Source organism: Bufo gargarizans, chromosome 2, assembly GCF_014858855.1.
Source record: "Bufo gargarizans isolate SCDJY-AF-19 chromosome 2, ASM1485885v1, whole genome shotgun sequence".
NCBI lineage: Eukaryota > Metazoa > Chordata > Amphibia > Anura > Bufonidae > Bufo > Bufo gargarizans.
Genome location: NC_058081.1, coordinates 354,956,830 through 354,982,273, shown reverse-complemented (window position 1 = coordinate 354,982,273; position 25,444 = coordinate 354,956,830). Strand labels below are relative to the sequence as shown.

Sequence of the window (25,444 nt, the reverse complement as noted above, 5' to 3'; positions counted from 1 at the left end):
TTTTTTTCTGATTTCTCTTATAGATCTAAAGACAGACATTCTTCAAACAGTAACCAATCCTATTGCATAAATGGCAACTTAAATTACAAGAGCAGAAACCCTCCCATTTCACCTTCCTATGTATCATCAAGCAACAATGTCTTTACTGGAAACCATGCTTACAATGACAGATCGAACCTTTCTAATGTAAGGAATCATGGAAAGTCAGAACCCTTTAAAAGCGAGTTAGAGGGTAACTCATCTAATCGGTAATGTACCACCTTTATTCTTGACTGTTCTGGGCATATTGACGATTGACAAATGTTTCTTTAAAGGCTATTGACATGTTGTGTTAATTTGCTTCACAAACAAGCTTAAACTGGCCTACTAGTGGGACCCTGAGCAAGGGTGGACCTCCGTAGACAGAGCCTTACATACCTCTTCCAATGCCGGAGTGCACAGAGATCCGGCAGACTGTTCCGGCAGGGAATCTCTGCCGGATCTCTGCCACTAATGTGAAACGAGCCTAAGAGACTAGCTAGTTTATTAATATAGATGCATCGGGTGGTGAGGATTACTGGTAGGCACAACAGCCAACATCCTCTGCCCCCTGGGATCTGCCTTTTGGAAGTCACTGCAGGGACCCCATAATCAATTATCTTGAGCAACTTGCTGCTGCCTACCTGTCTGTGTGAGCAGGTAGTATTTGTTTGTAGCTGTACAATGGTCCCCAGAATGAATTTTACTGGTGGGTCCAAGGTACCCCAGTCTGAAACTCGTTCCAAATGCAAAAATAAGTAGCTTTTATTTTATTATTTCCTACCATTTTGTTGCTGTAGAGTCTGTGCAACTCTTTTACATAGCTGTATGTCAAACATTGGGATTCAAAAATGATCACATCAGAATAAAAAAAAAATAGGAAAGCCATGTGAACAATAAACTTAAAATCACAGGCTGGGGAAGAGGTTGTAGTGCTTTATTGTGTGTTTTAGACTTTTTTTTTTACTCATCTGACCAAGGGGCATGACTTTGCAGGAAAGGGACGTGGCCTGCCTAAAAAAAACATGGCTTAAAATTCAACATTGCGCACCCAAAACATTCAGGCATAAAGTAAGCCAACAAATAGGTGGTATACATTCAGGATATTTAACACCCCTTTTATGCCACAAACGTGGTGTTACAAAGTTACCAATTATGGCACATATTATATTTGCATCAAAATTTCAGACTTTTAGTGGCAAGAAAAGAGGTAGGACTTAGCAGAAGGAACCAGGGCCTTATCTGCCCTTCAGATATGCAGTACTATAATTTACTACAGAAACTGGTGTAAATTCTAATTTAAGTCTAAACCAGCCACTAGCTGGCATAGATTTGAGTTTCTGGTACATGGAGCACCAGAGATGCGCCTAATTTTGTAAGAGGCATTTCATCTTAATAAATTGGGTGCACCTCAAGCCAGCACACAAGAATAAATCTCTTCCTTATACCAGACAGTGTAAACGTGTACCAAATTTATCAGCCACTTTATCAAATCTGGTGCAAAGTGAGCCTTCCTCCTTTCCTTGTGCTTAAATAGCCAGAATATCAGGTTTCTCTAATCCTAGTGATTGGTGGCGGGTGACTGCTGTCAATCACAATGTGCTGGGAGGCGACGGGAGTTAAAGGATAACTGTCATATTTTCACTCAAAATTCAATTTTCATATACAGGTCCTTCTAAAAAAATTAGCATATTGTGATAAAGTTCATTATTTTCTGTAATGTACTGATAAACATTAGACTTTCATATATTTTAGATTCATTACACACCAACTGAAGTAGTTCAAGCCTTTTATTGTTTTAATATTGATGATTTTGGCATACAGCTCATGAAAACCCAAAATTCCTATCTCAAAAAATTAGCATATCATGAAAAGGTTCTCTAAACGAGCTATTAACCTAATCATCTGAATCAACTAATTAACTCTAAACACCTGCAAAAGATTCCTGAGACTTTTAAAAACTCCCAGCCTGGTTCATTACTCAAAACCGCAATCATGGGTCAGACTGCCGACCTGACTGCTGTCCAGAAGGCCATCATTGAACCCCTAAAGCAAGAGGGTAAGACACAGAAAGAAATTTCTGAACTAATAGGCTGTTCCCAGAGTGCTGTATCAAGGCACCTCAGTGGGAAGTCTGTAGGAAGGAAAAAGTGTGGCAGAAAACGCTGCACAACGAGAAGAGGTGACCGGACCCTGAGGAAGATTGTGGAGAAGGACCGATTCCAGACCTTGGGTCAAGCCACTTTTGAACCAGAAACAGCGGCAGAAGCACCTGACCTGGGCTACAGAGAAGCAGCACTGGACTGTTGCTCAGTGGTCCAAAGTACTTTTTTCGGATGAAAGCAAATTTTGCATGTCATTCGGAAATCAAGGTGCCAGAGTCTGGAGGAAGACTGGGAAGAGGGAAATGCCAAAATGCCTGAAGTCCAGTGTCAAGTACCCACAGTCAGTGATGGTCTGGGGTGCCATGTCCGCTGCTGGTGTTGGTCCACTGTGCTTTATCAAGGGCAGGGTCAATGCAGCTAGCTATCAGGAGATTGTGGAGCACTTCATGCTTCCATCTGCTGAAAAGCTTTATGGAGATGAAGATTTCATTTTTCAGCACGACCTGGCACCTGCTCACAGTGCCAAAACCACTGGTAAATGGTTTACTGACCATGGTATTACTGTGCTCAATTGGCCTGCCAACTCTCCTGACCTGAACCCCATAGAGAATCTGTGGGATTTTGGGAAGAGAAAGTTGAGAGACGCAAGACCCAACACTCTGGATGAGCTTAAGGCCGCTATCGAAGCATCCTGGGCCTCCCTAACACCTCAGCAGTGCCACAGGCTGATTGCCTCCATGCCACGCCTCATTGAAGCAGTCATTTCTGCAAAAGGATTCCCGACCAAGTATTGAGTGCATAACTGAACATAATTATTTGAAGGTTGACTTTTTTTGTATTTAAAACACTTTTCTTTTATTGGTTGGATGAAATATGCTAATTTTTAGAGATAGGAAATTTGGGTTTTCATGAGCTGTATGCCAAAATCATCAATATTAAAACAATAAAAGGCTTGAACTACTTCAGTTGGTGTGTAATGAATCTAAAATATATGAAAATCTAATGTTTATCAGTACATTACAGAAAATAATGAACTTTATCACAATATGCTAATTTTTTTAGAAGGACCTGTATGTTGTTGCTGCTGTGGTGATAATCCATAATCACTAATTATTATGTTCACATACCACTTGTTTAATAAGATTCTGTCTATAGCAGCCGCTCCTCACATGACTTCTGACTATCTTCTCAAGATGGCTGCCGATGCCCTTACCCTAAGGCCTCATGCACACAACAGTTTATTTTCACGGTCCGCAAAAACGGGGTCCGTGGGTCCGTGATCCGTGACTGTTTTTTCGTCCGTGGGTCTTCCTTGATTTTTGGAGGATCCACGGACATGAAAAAAAAGTCGTTTTGGTGTCCGCCTGGCCGTGCGGAGCCAAACGGATCCGTCCTGAATTACAATGCAAGTCAATGGGGACGGATCCGTTTGACGTTGACACAATATGGTGCCATTTCAAACGGATCCGTCTCCATTGACTTTCAATGTAAAGTCTGGAGTTCTAAAGTCTGGAGTTTTCTCCAATCCGATGGTATATTTTAACTTGAAGCCATCACCATGGAAACGCCTCTATGTTAGAATATACTGTCGGATATGAGCTACAGCGTGAAACTCAGATCCGACCGTATATTCTAACACAGAGGCGTTCCCATGGTGATGGGGACGCTTCTAGTTAGAATACACTACAAACTTTGTACAAGACTGCCCCCTGCTGCCTGGCAGCACCCGATCTCTTACAGAGGGATATGATAGCACAATTAACCCCTTCAGGTGCGGCACCTGAAGGGGTTAATTGTACTATCATATCCCCCTGTAAGAGATAAGGGCTGCCAGGCAGCAGGGGGCAGACCCCCCCTCCCCAGTTTGAATATCGTTGGTGGCACAGTGTGTGCCCCCCATCGGGCCCCCCGTCCTCCCTCTAGTGTAATAAATCGTTGGTGGGACAGTGTGCGCCCCCCATCGGGCCCCCCTTCCTCCCTCTATTGTTATAAATCATTAGTGGCACAGTGTGCGCCCCCCATCGGGCCCCCCGTCCTCCCTCTAGTGTAATAAATCATTGGTGGGACAGTGTGCGCCCCCCATCGGGCCCCCCCTTCCTCCCTCTATTGTTATAAATCGTTGGTGGGACAGTGTGCGCCCCCCATCGGGCCCCCCCTTCCTCCTTCCTCCCTCTATTGTTATAAATCGTTGGTGGCACAGTGTGCGCCCCCCATCGGCCCCCCTCCCTCTATAGCAGTAACAACATTGGTGGCCAGTGTGCGGCCTCCCATCTCCCCCCCCCCCCAATCATTGGTGGCAGCGGAGTTCCGATCGGAGTCCCAGTTTAATCGCTGGGGCTCCGATCGGTAACCATGGCAACCAGGACGCTACTGCAGTCCTGGTTGCCATGGTTACTTAGCAATAGTACAATAGTAGAAGATTCATAGTTACCTGCTTGCTGCTGCGATGTCTGTGTCCGGCCGGGAGCTCCTCCTACTGGTAAGTGACAGGTCTGTGCGGCGCATTGCTAAAGAACTGTCACTTACCAGTAGGAGGAGCTCCCGGCCGGTCACAGACATCGCAGCAGCAAGCAGGTAAGTATGAATCTTCTACTATTGTACTATTGCTAAGTAACCATGGCAACCAGGGCTGCAGTAGCTTCCTGGTTGCCATGGTTACCGATCGGAGCCCCAGCGATTAAACTAGGACTCCGATCGGAACTCCGCTGCCACCAATGATGGGGGGGGGGGATGGGAGGCCGCACACTGCCACCAATGTTGTTACTGCTATAGAGGGAGGGGGGCCGATGGGGGGCGCACACTGTGCCACCAATGATTTATAACAATAGAGGGAGGAAGGGGGGGGCAATGGGGGCGCACACTGGCCACCAACGATTTATAACAATAGAGGGAGGAAGGGGGGGGGGCGATGGGGGGCGCACACTGGCCACCAACGATTTATAACAATAGAGGGAGGAAGGGGGGGCCCGATGGGGGGTTCACACTGTGCCACCAACGATTTATTACACTAGAGGGAGGAAGGGGGTCCGATGTGGGGCGCACACTGTGCCACCAACGATATTCAAACTGGGGAGGGGGGGTCTGCCCCCTGCTGCCTGGCAGCCCTGATCTCTTACAGGGGGATATGATAGTACAATTAACCCCTTCAGATGCCGCACCTGAAGGGGTTAATTGTGCTGATCACGGCCCCCTGTAAGAGATCGGGTGCTGCCAGGCAGCAGGGGGCAGTCTTGTACAAAGTTTGTAGTGTATTCTAACTAGAAGCGTCCCCATCACCATGGGAACGCCTCTGTGTTAGAATATACTGTCGGATATAAGTTTTCACGAAGTGAAAACTTAGATCAGAAAAAGCTTTTATGCAGACGGATCTTCGGATCCGTCTGTATGAAAGCAACCTACGGCCACGGATCACGGACACGGATGCCAATCTTGTGTGCATCCGTGTTCTTTCACGGACCCATTGACTTGAATGGGTCCGTGAACCGTTGTCCGTCAAAAAAATAGGACAGGTCATATTTTTTTGACGGACAGGATACACGGATCACGGCCTCGGCTGCAAAACGGATGCATTTTCCGATTTTTTTCACGGACCCATTGAAAGTCAATTGGTCCGCGAAAAAAAATGGAAAACGGCACAACGGCCACGGATGCACACAACGGTCGTGTGCATGAGGCCTAAGGCTAAGACCTCCCTAACTACCCAGAATTCATTTGGCTCATCTTGGGAATGCGCAGCCTCACTCCAACCAATCGGCTTCCTTCAGACTTAAGCACGCCCTCTTCCTCCTGAGTAGCTGATTGCGAATTTTTATAGCAAATTTTTATTGCTAATTTTATCGCTAATATCGGCACTATCCCGGTCCAACGGGAGCGCGCACGCAGCGTTTGGGACTGCCCACTACTAGGTCCTCCGTCTTCTGTATATAGAAGATAGGAGACAGAGGACACCTAGCAACACTGTTTTAGCCGCAACACTGAAATGCCTGGGGGAGGAAAGAACATGCTGCAATTACTAGGCAATTCAATACCTATAATAAAAAGTATTAACTAGGGAACTAAAGTAAACTTAGTCAGACCAATCCAATTACATTTAAAAAAATGTGAGAGTTATCCTTAAAATTTCATCTCCTAGCACCATATATTTCCAGCACTAGTTTATTATTTAGGCACCTCTGTGCTCATTAGAAACATAGGCCCATCTATCCTAAACTGTCATGCAATGTTGTATGTGCTGTTTAGTACAGGGCTCATAATCTCATACAGTATCTCTGTGACTGTCTAAAAATGACTCTTTGCATTCACAGGCGTCAATCCGTTAGCTCGCAGTCAAATGTTACAAGGAATATTGATGATACTTATATGCAGACGTCACCAGAATACGAAATTGCAGACAATGAAGACAATGTATATAATACTTCTCTGATTGATGAGCAGCAATATGATGATTGTATGAGTGATACGAGTTATCTGTATACTGGGTAAGTCACAAATATAAAGATTTGATTAAAGATAATATTATCTTGGTATTCAATGAATGGTGTACACAATAACCACATTTTCCTATCAGTTGTAAACCTGCTATGACAAAATATGATGTTTGAACACTTATACTGTACAATGCACTTGCCTGTAATAGAAATGTTGTAGCCATGTCTATAAAATCAGTGAATGACTTCCCAATTGGTAATGCAGGACAATAGTGACCTAGCAATTAAGCAAGGAAGGCAAGACAGAAATTGCAACCTTCCTGTATCTGTGGACAGGCGCCCCTTAAGATGAATCTAAGACAATTGAAAGGGGATGGCCATACGGTCAGGTTTCCTGATGCAAAAACAAGTCAAAAAATGCAGTTTTTGGTTCAGGGTGTTTAATAAAGAATCAGTTCCATGATACCGGTATATGTTATTGTATTTTTTACAGTGCATCATTTTGTGGGGTGTTTATGGCATATTAAAGTCAATGGAAAAAGAATCAGCTTCAGCTATAGCATGCCTAGGGCATACTGCAATATAAAAGTGCTATAATCACTGACCCACATTTATTATTCGCTTTATACCAGTTTTTACCATACTTTGCACAGCTGTACGCATTGAATACAGTTAGGGCATGCTTCCGTGATGTCAGTCAATGAATGCGTGAGCGTGAGTCTGTGGAGACTACGGTCAGCACACATCCGAGATTCATTGACGTGTGAAAGGGGCCTTAGGTTGAACCACAGATATCAGATAGAAAAAAGGGCAAATTTCAAATAAGCAGGTGTTCATAGTGTGTGCAAAAAGGAGTTCACATGGACAGACATTTCCTAATGGACCATATTTTTTAAAAGGCATGTACTTTTAAATAAAATAGACACATTTCTTGTCCTCATACCTCTCAAAATGCACTTGTGCAAATGTGTCAGTGTGCCAAATGGGCCATCGTACATAAATAAAAAATAATATCTTCCCCGGCTGCTACAGTTTTCTAGCTATGGTCACTGTATACAGTGAGTCCCTGAGGAGCCGGTGCAGAGGATGGGAGTGGTGGTGTCCCTGATGAGATGATGTGTCATGGTGTACTCTTTCAGGCTATTGCTCCCTGGGGATCAGTGCACTGCAAAGGCGGTTTGAGGAATCAGGCCAGAAGTAAAAGAATAAGTTTCTTTTTACTTAGTGCAAAAGATAACTTGTAGTACATCTAACGGTAGTTTGGACAAAGTGCAATTTCTATCCTCAGAGGATGAGTTACAGTGGCTGGCAAAGTAGCAGTTAATGGCACCTCTGAAGTGTTGTCTTGCTGATGAATCCCTTTTGAACCTATGGGTAACAGCTATGTCCTGGAACATGTGGATGTAAGTGTCCACTGTGTAATGCAGACTTTGAGTTGGTCTGGTTAATCTAGGTGATAGGTATCTGAGCCATAGTCGCTCACCTGTAGCAGGGTCTGTAAATCTGTGACTTGCTGTGAAATGCTTTAACTTTTCTGATATCTGGAGTTTTAGTATTCTTTCAGTCTCTCTAGAGTAGTGGTTTCTCATGAGAGTTAGATCAAAAACTGGTCCCTAAGACCTGTGGAGTAGGAGCTCAAACAGATGCTTCCCCACTCCACAATAGTCTCTCTAGAACTTCCCCTCTCAGCAGGAAGCAGGACCGCCCACTCCTACCAAGAGGGGAGGAAGAAGATGGTTAGTCCAATTCCTAATGCCAACCACTGCCAACCATATCCCATCTGCTGGTGTACATGGTAAACAGGAAAATAGCAAAATATTAAATATAACAAACATTTCAGATACCCAAGGTGTGGGGTATTGCACACTGCCTTGCTGAAAGGCAAGGTGTCCTTGGGCTGTACATGTGATCCTCCCTGGTAGCCTGGCAGCAAATGTCCAAAGACACAGATGCCAGCCTGCTCCCTTCCCTCCCAATGCATACACACTTTTTAATGCAGAAACCATTTCTTAAAGGGGTTCTTTGGGAATTAAGAAAATGAAAATACTTAAATATTACTTTATTATAAATATATTCTCAAATGCCTTTCATTATTTATAATGTCTCGTTTTGTCTGGGGAGCATTCAGTAGCGGGAAACAAAATGGCCGCTGTCCCATTGGTTTACACAAAACCTGTCCTGATCACACATGAGGACAAGTTACTTTACAACACTGAGGTAAAGAGCTGCCTCCTCCTCTCTGCTTGTCAGGGATTATGATCCTGAATACAGATGATACGAACTTTAGCTGGATCTCTGGGGAATTTAGTTCATGAAGAGACATGAAATACAGAGAGGATGGACAAGACAGACTGTGGTAATGTGGGGCTGTGGTAATGGAGACTGCATACAAGCTTCTGCTCATTAGCCACACCTCCACCATCCTCTCATGTCTTCTCATCATCTTTATTCCCACAGAGATTCATCTGTATTCAGGATCATGATTCCTGACAAGCAGAGCAGAGAGGAGGATGAGGCAGCACTATGGCTCATTATGGTGAAGTTACTTGTTCTTGTGTGTGATTCGGACAAGTTTTGTGTGTACTAATAGGACGGCGGCCTATTTTATTTCTCCTAATTATTGCTCCACAGACAAAATGAGCCATTATAACTAATGAAAGGTATTTGGAAATATATTTATAATAAAGCAATATTTAAGTATTTTAATTTTCTTAATTCCAGGAGAAACCCTTTAACATACCACATCCCTAAACTGCTCTCATTCTCCATGTTTAACTGTATATCTTGTGCCATGGGCCAGAGCAAAAGATTTCTGCCCTATGAAATCATTCAAACTGTTTTTTTTAGAAAGCCATGTGGTCAAGATAAGAGTTAATAAGGACTGGGACAGGTTTAGGTCTGGCTGGCCCACTGATCTACATTGCAACTATACCTATTGATATGCAGTGCAATCTGCAGGCAGTAAGTTATAGAGCAGAAGGAGCTGAACCGATTGATGTATAGCTTTGTGGGAAAAGATTCAGAATGACTTGTATTTTAGTAATGTTTATTTCTTGTAAAACAATAAAACAATTAATAACATATGTTATATAAATATAATATATAATTAAAATTATTATTAGAGTATTTGCAGCAGTTTAAAAAAAAAAACGTATAAAAGTTTAGGCACACGTTACATGAATGGATTGTAAGTATTACAGAATCTTATCCCACAAAACTATATATCAATCTACTCAGCTTCTCCTACTCTATAACATGCTGTTAATAGATCAGACGTTACAAGTTCCTCCGGGTACCGAGTGGCATAGTCCAGGACTACCGAGATGTGTTGATGCCCTCTAGCGGACTTCAGCACTGGGCCTATGAGATCCATAGCGATCCACTCGAATGGAACCTCAATAATCGGGAGAGAGACCAGGGGACTACGAAAATGTGGCTGGGGGCTGGTTATCTGGCAGGTTGGGCAAGACTTGCACTACTCTTGCACCTCTCTGAACACACTGGACAAGTAAAACCGCTGTAGAATCCGGTCCTGCATTTTCTGCTGGCCCAGGTGTCCCCCAAGAACATGTTGGTGGGCTAACTCCAACACGAGCTTGCGATATGCCTTGGGCACCACCAACTGTTCAATATGCTCACCCCGTAGTTGATTTACCCGGTACAGCATCTCCTGTTGAACCACATAGACTCGGCCCCCGGTTGTTGTGGCTCACCCTCAACTACTACCACATTTTCCCAGGCCCGAGATAGAGTCGGTCCTGGTGCTGTGCTGTACCAAAATTGTCTCCAGAGATGTTGAGGTCTGCCAACTCCGGACCCCGGCGGCAAATCCTCCACATTTCCCACCATTACATTCAGTGGGGTTGGCTTCTCCTCTTCCACCACAGTAGCGGCCACCGCTACTGCTGGCCCTTCGGCCTCAGGTTCCCAGGGTTCCGGTTTCCCCCCTGAGCAAGGCCATTCTATTGGGGCTACTCCTGCCCCATGGGTATTGTTGACCCTTTTCTCAAGCCACAGTGACGGGAAACCGGGGAAGTCTCTCCCAATTATTAGTACATAATGTAACTTTGTGGCAATGGCCACCTCATGAGTCCATCTGCCGGCCACCGTGGATGGAGACACCAGGGCGGTGGGATAGTCCTTTAAGTCTCCATGGATGAACACAACATCGACTTTTCGGCCAGTATACTCAACAGGCCGCACCAGGACAGCTCTTACGAAGGACACCAGGCTCCCTGAATCCAGCAGCGTCACCGCCAGGGTATCTCCCACTTGCACCTGGCACAGGTGACTGTTGTATATTGTCTCGGGGGTACTGGTTGCACACAGCCTACTGGCATACATTACGGGCGGTAGACATACTTAGTGTCCATGGGTTCCCCCCGATACGGACAGTCGGCCCTTATGTGACCAGGGTCTTGACACTGCCAACGGAGATGGGTCTGTAGGGAGTATATCCTGAGCGGGTTTTGCTGGCACTGGCCGCCTGGTCGAAGGTGGAGATTTCCGGGGTTTGTGCTGTTTCTTTCAAATTTAATTAATGCACTGTATTATTATATCTCCTTTTACTATGTTGTTTCTACGTATTGTTTCTCTGCTGCCATCTGCTGGCCGGAATTTGTATGCTGCACGCCTTGTTCCTTATCCATAAAGTTTTTCTCTGCTGGGCGTGTTTTTGCAGCCTTGGTCCTGGTCACTTCCTGTAGCCATTTTTAGTGCTGCACTCCTTGTGACTGGAGACACACATCTTGGCTTGGTAAGGCATCAGTTTTTGACCAGCAGTTGCCTCAGCAGTTAGCCTCAGGAAAGACATCCACATGACAGCATCTACACTGCTACTGCATTCCTGTATTGCATAACCGTATGTTGCTGCTCCGGATCAAATAAACCCACGTTTGATTGCATCCTCATGTCTACGTCTGGATCCATCTAACCTGAGCATCTGCCGGTCCGGTCTGCTCCACTGCTTGGATACGAAGGTAGGACAGTCACAAGGTCATTATCAGTTACACCTTCATTCGCCTTCATGTGGGGACAGAACAGTCAAAAACTGCCTTAAAGCCTTATACCCCAGTAAATACTCGTCTCAACGTCCAATGCCCGGCTACAGGTTCCCTCAGAGCCCAGTGCCACACTCAGGAACCTCCCTTGCAACAGGCCCACTCGCAGCGAATCTGCCCGGCAACAGTGCATGTCCCACAAGCCCAAGGGGAAGCGCGGCGTGTCCGCAGTATATATACTCTTGCCTGGAAGTCCTCCACTACTCACCAAGACACTTTCTACATCCTATATTAACCCTTGCTCGCATGATATAGGAACTGTTCACGCACACGGGGCCTCCCTCAAATCCAAAACCCCGCAATTCACTCAAAACACTTTAGCAACCTTATCGGGGTGCCTCATCTGAGCCGCACTGCAATTTTCAGCCCCCAATTCGAAAGTTCATTTTCTTAAAGAGACAGCGCACTGATCATTATGAAGAGCTGGAGGTAGAATCCACACTTCCAGCAGACCAAGTCACGCGACCAAGGCGCTCTCTCAAACCAACTATAAAGATCACGGAAAATTATCACACCAGGAAAGATGAGTTATGTGACAACCTGGAAGAGCTATGGGAGCGAGTTTCCTCCCTCATATCAGGAATTAAGTCCTCCTCAGGCGATGCCACCAGTTTAAAAGTTGCCGTCGGGTGGCTGAACTCAGCCCATGAAAGATACAAGAGACTGTCCACAAGGTATATAACCTTTCTAAAAGACTCTAATATTGAAGAAGCCCCATCAGAATTGTGCAAGGCGGAATCAATAGACAGACAAAGAGACGCCATGGTGATGGATGCCAAAGATAAAGTGGAACTCCGCGTATCTCATTTGCAAGAAACTAGATCACACAGATCACATTCATCCAAACATTCCTCGCGGTCCTACAGATCATCATGCTCTAGAAGCTCCGCCCTGAGCGACAGATTACTAGAGGCCCGTATAAATGCAGAGCAATCCAAAGTGAGACGTTCCTTCACCGAAAAAGAAGTCCTTGCGAGGGCAGAAGCACAGACAGCGGCCAAGAGGGCTGAAGCAGAGGCGGCGGCCAAGAGGGCTGAAGCGGAGGCGGCGGCCAAGAGGGCTGAAGCGGAGGCAGAAGCCAAGAGGGCTGAAGCGGAGGCAGAAGCCAAGAGGGCAGAAGCGGAGGTAGAAGCCAAGAGGGCAGAAGCAGAGGCTCGAATAAAGATCCTTGAATCAGAGAGGGAAGAGGAAATTGCATTAGCAAAAGTAAGACTACTTGAGCAAGCATTGAGCCAAGGCCTTGATTCAGTCTGTTTACCACCAGAGGAGATAGACGATCCAGTTGATCGGACCAGCGACTATGTACTGAAACAGTTATCTGCACCACCCCCAGTGTGCAGTACTGTCCAAGCCAACTACACTGAAACCTCCAAGTCAGCTCTACCTGCAGTGCCAGCGATACCCACAGCACCCGAGCAACCCAATAACAGTTGCCCAGGCGCGCCCTCTCAAGGGCATTTATTACAGCAAGATGGCTACCAGGTGTTTCCTGGCCTACCTCCACAGCTCAAGCGGCAGTCATCAGAATCTACAGAGGCTAGACCACAGCTCAACCCTGCAGCAACATCATTCTACCCGGAAGCATCTCACCCTTTCACGCCACACAGCCTATACGCCCCAGGGGCATCACAAGTTGTCATGGCAACAAGCAGTGAGAGATCAGATATGTCTGAGTTTGCCAGGTTTATGGTGAGCAGAGAGCTAATTAACACCAGTCTCTCAAAATTTGATGACCGTGCGGAGAGCTACAGAGCCTGGAAGGCAACCTTCAAAGCTGCCATCGCCAACCTCAACCTAACTGCAGAGCAGGAGCTCGACCTCTTGATCAACTGGCTGGGCCCAGGCTCCACAAATCGCATCAAGAGCCTTAGAACTGTCTATGTGGGACAAGCAGAAGCAGGTCTCGCTGCAGCCTGGCAAAGACTCGAACGCACCTTTGGCAGTGCAGAAGCAATAGAGAAGGCACTATTCAGGAGACTGCAGAACGTTCCCAAGATCAGTCTCAAGGATGTCCACAAGCTTCAGGATTTAAGTGATTTGCTCATGGAACTGGAGCTCGCCAAAAGAGATCCTCGTCTGTCCGGGCTGTGCTACCTGGATACTGCCCATGGGGTGAACCCAATTGTCGTGAAGCTACCATACAGCCTGCAAGAGAAGTGGGCGGCATCCGTCTCAAGGTACAAAAGAGTGCATGACGTCACTTTTCCCCCATTTATTCATTTCTGTAGGTTCATCGACGAACAGTCCCAGATGAGGAATGACCCCAGCCTCGACTTCCTGGAGTTCAATACTACAGCTTCAGTGACACCATCATCAAGGTATGAAAGTATTGTGCATAAACACAGAGACTTTAAGAGCAGCGTGAATGTTAGGAAGACTAACCTACCATCATCTGCAGTACCCACTGGTAAACAGTACACTACCTCATCAGGAGACAAGGCCTTCAATCGTGAATGCCCCATTCATAAAAAAACCACACTCACTAAACAAATGCAGAGGATTTAGATCCAAAACCATACAGGAGCGCAAGAAAGTCCTCACCGAGCTTGGGGTATGTTTCAGGTGCTGCGCTTCATTGGAGAACATGGCTAAGGACTGTAAATCCATTATCAAGTGTGAGGAGTGTCATAGTGAAAGACACGCCTCAGCTATGCACCCAACTCCACTCACAAGGGATTCACCGGCTGCTGTCACCACCAGTCCCGCTCCAAGTCACGGCGGGGAGCCCCAAAATAACGCCAACACAGCCACTGCTGTTTCCTGCTCATGCTTGGACGTATGTGGGGAGGGCCAGAGTGAGAAATGTTGTGCCCGCATATGCCTAATCAAGGTCTACCCGGAGGGGCTACCAGAAAAGGCAGTAAAAATGTATGCCATCATTGATGACCAAAGTAACCGCTCCCTAGCAGGACCTAAATTCTTCGAAGCCTTTGGAATAAAGGGACCGTCAGAACCCTACATCTTAAACACCTGCTCGGGTCGCATAGAGACTAGCGGCAGGAGGGCACAAGGATTCATCGCTTGTTCCGTCAGTTGGAATACAGAAATACCTCTACCGACGCTGATCGAATGCGATCAAATACCCAACCATAGGGATGAAATTCCTACCCCGGAAGCTGCATTTCACCAACCACACCTAAGGCACCTAGCCAACGTTATCCCACCTATGGACAACAACGCCGAGATTCTACTCCTGCTTGGCAGAGACAATCTAAGGGTACACAAGGTGCGTCAACAGTGTAATGGTCCCGACTATGCACCATACGCCCAGAGACTGGACTTGGGATGGGTAGTCATAGGAAATGTATGTTTGGATCAACAAAGAGTCCACTCTTTCAAAACGTACGTGCGTGGAGATGGACGCACAACTTGCATTAAGCCTTGCCCTCATCACTACGAGGTGAAAGAGAAGCCTCCAGACCTCATACAACCACCTGACGACATTCCTCCCTTCTTTGCCGACAACTTGGGAAGATTAATCTTTCACACAAGCAAGGACGATGATAAAGTAGCTTTGTCAGTAGAAGACAGAGAATTTATCAAGATAATGGACAATGAGTTCCTTAAAGACGAAACCAATCACTGGGTTTCTCCATTACCCTTCCGAGCTACCAGGATGAGACTCCCGAACAATAGAGAACAAGCTCTGTCTAGATTTAACTCTCTTCAGCGTACCATGAACAGTAAGCCTGAGATGAGAGAACACATTGTTGCCTTTATCGACAAAATATTCCGCAACAACCATGCAGAACCAGCTCCATCCTTAGGGAAGAACGACGAGTGCTGGTACTTGCCTTCATTTGGAGTGTATCACCCACGGAAACCTAATCAAATTAGGGTTGTTTTCGACTCAAGGGCCGAACACCAAGGCAGGCAAATTACTGAGGGCAAATTACGGTCTGCAGGCCTTTGGATTATAGGTATGAAAAAACGTGTGGCCCAAGTACTGCATCAGTGTGTGCACTGTCGTAAAGCAAGAGGAAAACAACTACACCAACAAATGGCCGACTTGCCTGCAGATAGACTATGTACAGAGCCGCCTTTCACCTATGTTGGGCTAGATGTCTTTGGGCCATGGATGGTATCCGCACGCAGGACCCGTGGCGGTCACGCAAACAGTAAGCGTTGGGCCGTACTATTTACTTGCATGAGTGTGCGAGCAGTTCACATAGAGGTGATAGAATCTATGGACACATCCAGCCTTATTAATGCCTTAAGACGGTTCTTCGCAATCAGAGGACCAGTAAAACAATTGAGGTCTGACCAGGGAAGCAACTTCATCGGAGCCTGTAGAGAACTTAACATCGACACCAAGTCCATCCAAGATCAGTTGGCGGAAAAAGGTTGCACCTGGATTTTCAACCCTCCTCACAGTTCCCACATGGGGGGCTCTTGGGAGAGAATGATCGGCATCTCACGCAACATCTTAAATTCTATGTTGATGGATGTAAACTCGTCTAGACTCACACATGAGACTTTAGTTACTCTTCTCGCTGAAGTTTCAGCCATTATCAATTCAAGACCCCTCGTGCCAGTGTCTATGGATCCTGAGACACCAGCCATACTGACTCCGGCTATTCTACTTACCCAAAAAACTGAGAGTACGCTTATTCCTAGTGGAGAATTCACTCATGCGAACATCTATCAAAAACACTGGAAACGTGTACAATATCTAGCAGATTACTTCTGGAACAGGTGGCGAAAGGAGTACCTCAGTGTTCTTCAAGGAAGAAGAAAATGGCAACACCACAAACCAAACTTGAAGGAAGGAGACCTTGTATTGATGAAAGAGCAACAAACCGAAAGGATTGACTGGCCTATTGGGCTAATTTCAAAGGTTTTCCCTAGCAAGGATGGTAAGGTCCGGAAGGTGGAGTTGAAGATCTTCAGGAAAGGCGAGCTTAAAACGTTCTCAAGACCAATCAATGAACTCATCTTAATACTACCCATCGAGAACGTCCCTGACGGGTGAACAGGACTGTATTTAGCTTCGCAGATCTTCTCCATTCCAAGTTGAAAACAGGACTATCTATGTTTTGCATTCTAACATGTTTTTTTTACAGGTTGTTTATATTTTATGGACATTCGTCATAGTGAAATCCCCAAAGTGAATTTCAGACGGGGAGTGTGCTGTTTCTTTCAAATTTAATTAATGCACTGTATTATTATATCTCCTTTTACTATGTTGTTTCTACGTATTGTTTCTCTGCTGCCATCTGCTGGCCGGAATTTGTATGCTGCACGCCTTGTTCCTTATCCATAAAGTTTTTCTCTGCTGGGCGTGTTTTTGCAGCCTTGGTCCTGGTCACTTCCTGTAGCCATTTTTAGTGCTGCACTCCTTGTGACTGGAGACACACATCTTGGCTTGGTAAGGCATCAGTTTTTGACCAGCAGTTAGCCTCAGGAAAGACATCCACATGACAGCATCTACACTGCTACTGCATTCCTGTATTGCATAACCGTATGTTGCTGCTCCGGATCAAATAAACCCACGTTTGATTGCATCCTCATGTCTACGTCTGGATCCATCTAACCTGAGCATCTGCCGGTCCGGTCTGCTCCACTGCTTGGATACGAAGGTAGGACAGTCACAAGGTCATTATCAGTTACACCTTCATTCGCCTTCATGTGGGGACAGAACAGGGTTTAACTGGCCCCCTCCCAAAATAACCCCCCTGTAGATTTCTGGTGGCCTCATAGCGCTCTACCAGGTCAACCATCTCTAGGGCATTACCAGGGGACACACGGCCGATCCAGTTCTGGAGAGGGTACGGCAAAGCCCTCCAGAACACATCAGCCAACAGACAGTCCAGCATAGCAGTGGGACTCAGTACGTCAGGCTGCAGCCATTTTTGCAACCGGTTTAGCAGATCATAATACTGCTGTCTGGCGGGTTCAGCCGGGTTAAATTCCCACTGATGCACCCGCTGGGCCCGGACCAATACATTCACCCCCCAGTCTTGCCAGAATCTTACCCTTTAACGTCGGGTAGTAAGCCGCTTGATCATCTGGTAAGTCGAAAAACACCTGCTGGGGTCCAGACGTCAGGAACGGAGCGACGACCTCAGCCCATAGGTCTCGGGGTAACTTCTCCCTGACGGCCACCTTTTCAAATACCGCCAGATAGGTCTCGGCGGCGTCTGAGGGGGTTATCTTAGAGATCGCCGCACGGACAGCTCTCCGGGCATCGTGGACGTTCTGGGACTCTCCTGCCGCTTGTAACGTCATCACATACTGTAATAGCAGCTGGTTGGTTTCCTGCTGCTGCTTGTTAGCCTCCCGCTGCTGCAAGTTAGCCTCCATGAGGGCTTTCATGACCACCTCGATTTTGTCAGGGGACACGGGTCATAACCTTGCTGGCTTGATATAGGACATACATCTGTGCTCGGGAAAAAAAATAATAATAATGTGGGAAATCGCTCTGGTAGACAAGTTAGTGGACGCAGTATAGAGGCAAGGAACCAGGTTGTAAATCAAACTTCAGAGTTTTATTCGCACTAAGCAAAACATAACAGTGTTCACCTGGAATCCTAGGTGTCAGTTCACACCCGGCTGAATGCACGCCCGTTTGCAGTCTTCAGTTTTCAGGCCAGAGGACTCCACAGCTCCACTGTCAGATGGAGGTAAAATCCACCCCACCTGATAGTGCTGACTGCTTTTAAGCCTGCCAAGACCCAGCCTGGAATGTTAGCCACCCACCCAGCACTTTGGCTACTCCCAGTAAAAGCTGTCCCGAATCGGCTCTACAGCCATCCTAAACCGCTGAAGTGTCAGACTGCAATGTGCAATAAGGACACTTGATAAAAAACGGCTCTTACCTCACCAAGGCCAGGAACCTTGGTGACACATACCGACCATCAATGATGGCCCCTTATTCCTTCCTACAATACACAAAATACCCATTACTCTCAAATATTGTTCACAAATCTGTCTAAATCTGTGTTAGTGAGCACTTCTCCTTTGCCGAGATAATCCATCCCACCTCACAGGTGTGGCATATCAAGGTGCTGATTAGACAGCATGAATATTGCACAGGTGTGACTTAGACTGCCCACAATAAAAGAACATTCTGAAATGTGCAGTTTGATCACACAGCACAATGCAACAGATGTTGCAATGTTTGAGGGAGCTTGCAATTGGCATGCCGACTGCAGGAATGGCTACCAGAGCTGTTGCCCATGCAATGAATGTTCATTTCTCTACCATAAGCCGTCTCCAAAGGCATTTCAGAGAATTTGGCAGTCCATCAAACCTGCCTCACAACCGCAGACCACGTGTAACCACACAATCCCAGGACCTCCACATCCAGCATGTTCACCACCATGATCGTCTTAAACCAGCCAACCGGACAGCTGCAGCAACAATCGGTTTGCATAACCAAAGAATTTCTGCACAAACTGTCAGAACCGTCTCAGGGAAGCTCATCTGCATGCTCGTCCCATGGTGACGGTGGGGTTATGGTATGGGCAGTCATATGTTATGGACAACGAATACAAGTGAATTTTATTGATGGCATTTTGAATGCACAGAGATACCATGATGAGATCCTGAGGCCCATTGTTGTGCCATTCATCCACGACCATCACCTCATGTTGCAGCATGATAATGCACAGCCCTATATTGCAAGGATCTGTACACAATTCCTGGAAGCTGAAAACATCCCAGTTCTTGCATGGCTAGCATACTCACCGCACATGTCACCCACTGAGCATGTTTGGGATGCTCTGGATCGGCGTATACGACAGAGTGTTCCTGCCAATATTCTGCAACTTCACACAGCTATTGAAGATTACACAATCAACAACATTCCACAGACCACAATCAACAACCTGATCAACTCTATGAGACGGAGATGTGTTGCACTGCGTGAGGCAAATGGTGGCCACACCAGATACTGACTGTTTTTTCTGACCCCCCCTTCCCCAGTAAGGCAAAACTGAGAGCACTGGGTCTTTTGTGTATGTAGAAAATGTTTCAGATCTTTGAGTTCAGCTCATGCAAAATGGTAGCAAAACCGAAAGTGTTGCGTTTATATTTTTGCTCAATGTATATCGTCTTTGGATATTGTAGTAATTATGAACCTGTTTCCTGTGCAGGTCCTTTGAGAACATGCAGAGAGACGTCTCCGCCAGTTCCTGCAGTGAGGACACACATCCGATAGAAAGCAGTAGACAATATGAAAATATCCCCCTTATTCAAGAACCTCTGTACGATGAAGTGGAGAATTTAAGAAGAATTGTTCAACCCGCTGTTGAAGAGCTGCTTTCCACAGAATTATCTTATGTTAAATCTCTGCGTTTTCTCACTTTCTCGGTGCGGTCTAAACTGGAGGAGGTATGTGATTTAAAGAGTTTCTGTCATCAGAATCATTATGTATCTAGCACATCGCTAATGTCAACCAATGTCAGCAGAACATAACTGTATGATTTTTAACTCCCTGCCTGCTGCCGTTCCCTCAAAATAAAGACTTGTAAAATATGCTAATGAGCCTCTAGGTGCTACTGGGGCATTGCTGCAGCACCTAGAGCTGTGATGGCTAACCTTGGCACTCCAGCTGTGGTAAAACTACAACTTCCAAGATGCCCCCCTTGCTTGGCTGCTCTCAGAACTCTATAGAAATAAATATAGCATGCTGGGAGTCGTAGTTTCACCACAGCTGGAGTGCCAAGGTTAGCCATCACTGACCTAGAGCCTCCGTCTTCTCACCCTTTGGCACGCCCATGTCCAGTTGATTGACGTCCTAGTTCTCCTCAGTGCCCCCGAAATCCCGCGCGTGTGCCGTCCTGTTTAGTAGTCGGCTCTCCTGCTGCCGGCTTCACTCACTGCACCTGCGCCGAATATTGCACCTGCGCCGAATATTAAATGGGACGGCGCAGGCGCAGGATTTTACAGGCACAGAGGAGAACTAGGACATCAATCAACTGGACATGGGCAAGCCAAAGGGTGAGAAGACGGACCCTCTAGGTGCTGCAGTAGCACCTAGAGGCTCATTAGCATATTATAAAAGTCTTTATTTTAACCACCTTCGCCCGCACGTTGACTATAAACGTTCGGGAGGTGGTTCTCTATTTTTGAATGGACGTTTCAGAACGTCCGTTCAGAAACTGCAGCTGCACGCTAATCGTGCAGCTGCTGATCGGGTTTCCCGCTGTTAGTGACAGCAGGGCAACCCTTAGAGAAGGTAGTGACAGTGCCCAGGTGTGGCAGGGACAGTGCCCGAGCGCTGTGTATGCAGAACAGGAAGCACTATGCGCTTCCTGTTCTGGCCCGGCGGTCATGTGATCGCCGGGACCGGAGAGTGCAGGAGCTGTGTGAGGTTTTTTCAGAGACCTCGATCAGCCCTGCACTGAGGCTGTACAGTGCTGTATTGCGCTGTACAGCCTCTCTGTGGAAGGGGGGGGGGTGTATTTCTCCTGTAACTGGGGCTACTATGTCAGCCCCAGTTAAAGGAGAAATCCACAGTGAAAAAGTTAAGTAAATGTCCCCCAGAGGTCTTGTATGACCTTATGGGAGGACGAAAAGTGTAAAATAAAAAATAAAATAAAAAAAGGTTTCACATGTAAAAAAAAAAAAATTCCCCAAGTAAGGAATAAAAAAAAATGTTAAAAATAGAAAGAATTAAATAAAATAGACATATTTGGTATTGCTGCGTCCGTGACGGTCGGCTCTATAAATATATCACGTAATTGACCCAGTCCGATAAACACCATACAAATAAATAAATAATTGTCAAAAAAAGCCATTTTTGTCACCTTACATCACAAAAAGTGCAACACCAAGTAATCAAAAAGGCGTATGTCCCACAAAATGCTACCAATAAAACCGTCACCTCATCCCGCAAAAAATGAGCCGCTACATAAGAAATTCTGTAAAAAAAAAACTATAGCTGGAGACACTAAAACATCATTTTTTGGGTTTAAAAAATGCTATTATTGTGTTAAAGTTAAATAAATAAAAAAAAGTATACATATTAGGTATTGCCGCGTCCGTAAAAAACAGCTCTATAAAAATATCACATTACCTCACCCCTTGGGAGAACACCGTAAAAAAAAAAAAAAACGGTGTCAAAGCAAGCAATTTTTGTCACCTTACATCACAAAAAGTGCAACACTAAGGCCTCTTTCACACGGGCGTCATTTTTTTTGCCCGGATAAGAGCCGGGTGCGTTGCGGGAAAATGCGCGATTTTCCCGTGCGAGTGCAAAACATTGTCATGCGTTGCACTCGCGTGAGAAAAATCGCGCATGTTTGGTACCCAAACCCGAACTTCTTCATAGAAGTTCGGGCTTGGGATTGATGTTCTGAAGATTGTATTATTTTCCCTTATAACATGGTTATAAGGGAAAATAATAGCATTCTTAATACAGAATGCATAGTAAACCAGCGCTAGAGGGGTTAAAAAAAAAATAAAAAAAATTTAACTCACCTTAGTCCACTTGATCGCGAAGCCCGGCATCTCCTTGTTTCTCCTCTGCGCTGAGCGGCTGAACAGGACCTGGGGTGAGCTGCTCCATTAAATACAGGTTAAGGACCTTCGATGACATCACTCCGGTCATCACATGGTACGTCACATGATCTTTTACCATGGTGATTCACCATGGTAAAAGACCATGTGATGACCGGAGTGACGTCATCGAAGGTCCTTAACCGATATTTAATGGAGCAGCTCACCCCAGGTCCTGTTCAGCCGCTCAGCGCAGAGGAGACACAAGGAGATGCCGGGCTTCGCGATCAAGTGGACTAAGGTGAGTTAAATTATTATTATTATTTTTTTAACCCCTCTAGCGCTGGTTTACTATGCATTCTGTATTCAGAATGCTATTATTTTCCCTTATAACCATGTTATAAGGGAAAATAATAATGATCGGGTCTCCATCCCGATCGTCTCCTAGCAACCGTGCGTGCAAATCGCACGGCATCCGTACTTGCTTGCGGATGCCATTCGATTTTCACACACCCCATTCATTTCTATGGGGCCTGCATCACGTCGAAATCGGACAATATAGAACATGCTGCGATTTCAACTGAACGCACAAGTGATGCGTTAAAAACAACGCTCATGTGCACAGCCCCATAGAAATGAATGGGTCAGGATTTAGTGCGGGTGCCATACGTTCGCCGCACGGATCGCACCCGCACGGAAAACTCGCCCGTGTGAAAGGGGCCTAAGGCCTTGTTCACACTTCAGGGTTTAGTCAGTGATTTCTATCAGTGATTTGTGAGCCAAAACCAGGTGCGGCTCTAAACACAGAACAGGAGCAGATCTTTCCCTTCTACCTCATATCTGTGGAGGCTTTACTTCTGGTTTTGGCTCACAAATCACTGATGGAAATCACTGACCAAACACTGAAGTGTGAACGAGGCCTAAGTGATCAAAAAAGGGCGTATGTCCTACAAAATTGTACCAATAAAACCGTCACCTCATCCCGCAAAAAATGAGCCCCTACATAAGAAAATGTCTCAAAAAATTAACTATAGCTCTCAGAACATGGACACATTAAAACATAATTTTTTTGTTTTAAAAATGCTATTATTGTGTAAAACTTAAATAAGAAAAAGTATACATATTAGGTATCGCCATGTCCGTAACAATCTGCTCTATAAAAATGTCACTTGACCGAACCCCTCAGGTGAACGCTGTAAAAATAAATAAATAAAAACTGTGCTAAAATAACCAATTTTTTGGTCACCTTGCCCCATAAAGTGTTATAATGAATGATCAAAAAATCATATGTACCCAAAAATAGTACCAATAAAACTGGCACCTTATCCCCTAGTTTCCAAAATGGGATCACTTCTTGGGAGTTTCTACTGTAAGGGTGCATCAGGGGGGCTTCAAATGGGACATGGCATCTAAAAACCATGTGCAGTTCCTTTTCTTCTGCGCCCTGCCGTGTGTCCATACAGCATTTTATGACCACATGTGGGGTGTTTCTGTAAACGGCAGAATCTGGGTAATAAATATTGAGTTTTGTTTGGCTGTTAACCATCCACGTGTTAAAGAAAAAATTGGATTAAAATGAAAAATATGCCAAAAAAGTGAAATTTAAAAATTTGATCTCCATTTTCCTTTAATTCTTGTGGAACGCCTAAAGGGTTAACAACGTTTGTAAAATCGTTTTTAAGTAACTTAAGGAGTGTAGTTTCTACAATGGGGTCATTTATGGGGGTATCCACTATATAGGCCCCACAAAGTGACTTCAGACCTGAACTGGTCCTTAGAAAGTGGGTTTTGGCAATTTTCATTCCCAAAATGATGCCAACATAAAGTAGACATATGCGGAATGTTAAGTAATACATATTTTATGAGGTATCACTTTCTGTTTTAAAAGCAGAGAAATAGAAATTTAGAAAATTGCGAATTTTTCATTTTTTTTGTAAATTTGGGATTTTTTTATAAAAAAAGTTGAAATATATTGACGCAAATTTATGACTATCATGAAGTACAATGTGTCACGAGAAAACAATCTCTGAATGACTTGGATAAGTAAAGGCGTTCCAAAGTTATTACCACATAAAGTGAGATATGTCAGATTTGCTAAATTAGGCCTGGTCAGGAAGGGGGCAAATGGCTCAGATGGGAAGTGGTTAAGAGAACAGCGGCAGGCAGTGAGTTAAAAATCATACAGTTATGTACTGCTGACATTAGCACATCACTAATGTCAGCCAGATACATAACGATTTTTCTGATGACAGAAACCCTTTAAGTTGGCTATAACATTTTCACTTGTATAGTAGGGTTGTAAACACAGACATTTTAGCACAGGCTAAATTTAGGTGCGGAGTCTAAGGGATGTGCAGTCTACACTCTTGCCCCCTGCAAAGAAGGATGGACTTGGCTGCAGGAGTTTCCCCAGGCCACAGTTCCTGGAGTAGTTGCCAACTGGAAATTGACCATTCAAGAGGAAGAATGATCCAGTGTCTGAGGGACAACCGTGGCATAGGCTACATGCACACGAACGTTTGTTTCCGTGTCCGTTCCGTTTTTTTTGCTGGTAGGATGAGGACCCATTCATTTCAATGGGTCCACAAAAAATGCAAACAGCACACCGTGTGCTGTCCGCATCAGTATGTCCGTTCCGTAGCCCCGCAAAATAAATAAATAGAGCATGTCCTATTCTTGTCCGTTTTAGGCATTGTTACAATGGATCCGCCAAAAAAAAAAAACAGATGGCATACGGATGTAATCCTTTTTTTTGCGGATCCGCAATTTGTGGACCGCAAAACACATACGGTCGTGTGCATGTAGCCATACTCAGATACAAGCAGGGGTCAAAGCCAGGAGAGGTTCTACAAATTTCAGGTGTGATGTCTGAAGGTCGAGTAGTAGCGTGGTCAGATAAAAGCCAGGAGTCAGAGTCAGTAGAAATACTACAGGTTCCTAGAGAGTGATATCTGAAGGTCAGACAGGAGTGTATTCAAGTACAGAGGATCAGGAGTATACAGGTCCTTCTAAAAAAAATTAGCATATTGTGATAAAGTTCATTATTTTCTGTAATGTACTGATAAACATTAGACTTTCATATATTTTAGATTCATTACACACCAACTGAAGTAGTTCAAGCCTTTTATTGTTTTAATATTGATGATTTTGGCATACAGCTCATGAAAACCCAAAATTCCTATCTAAAAAAATTAGCATATCATGAAAAGGTTCTCTAAACGAGCTATTAACCTAATCATCTGAATCAACTAATTAACTCTAAACACCTGCAAAAGATTCCTGAGGCTTTTAAAAACTCCCAGCCTGGTTCATTACTCAAAACCGCAATCATGGGTCAGACTGCCGACCTGACTGCTGTCCAGAAGACCATCATTGACACCCTCAAGCAAGA

At 45.2% G+C, this 25,444-nt stretch overlaps 1 protein-coding gene across 1 annotated transcript in view; it reads left to right on the top strand.

Annotated features, from left to right (window-relative positions):
- Positions 1–25,444, top strand: part of ARHGEF37 (Rho guanine nucleotide exchange factor 37) — a 93,990-nt gene that overhangs the window by 27,007 nt on the left and 41,539 nt on the right. Inside the window, exons 2-4 of the mRNA XM_044280710.1 lie at positions 24–248; positions 6,428–6,601; positions 19,707–19,944. Coding sequence (XP_044136645.1) covers positions 6,483–6,601; positions 19,707–19,944 — 357 coding nt within the window. The 5' untranslated portion in view covers positions 24–248; positions 6,428–6,482. The remainder of the gene's footprint in view (positions 1–23; positions 249–6,427; positions 6,602–19,706; positions 19,945–25,444) is intronic.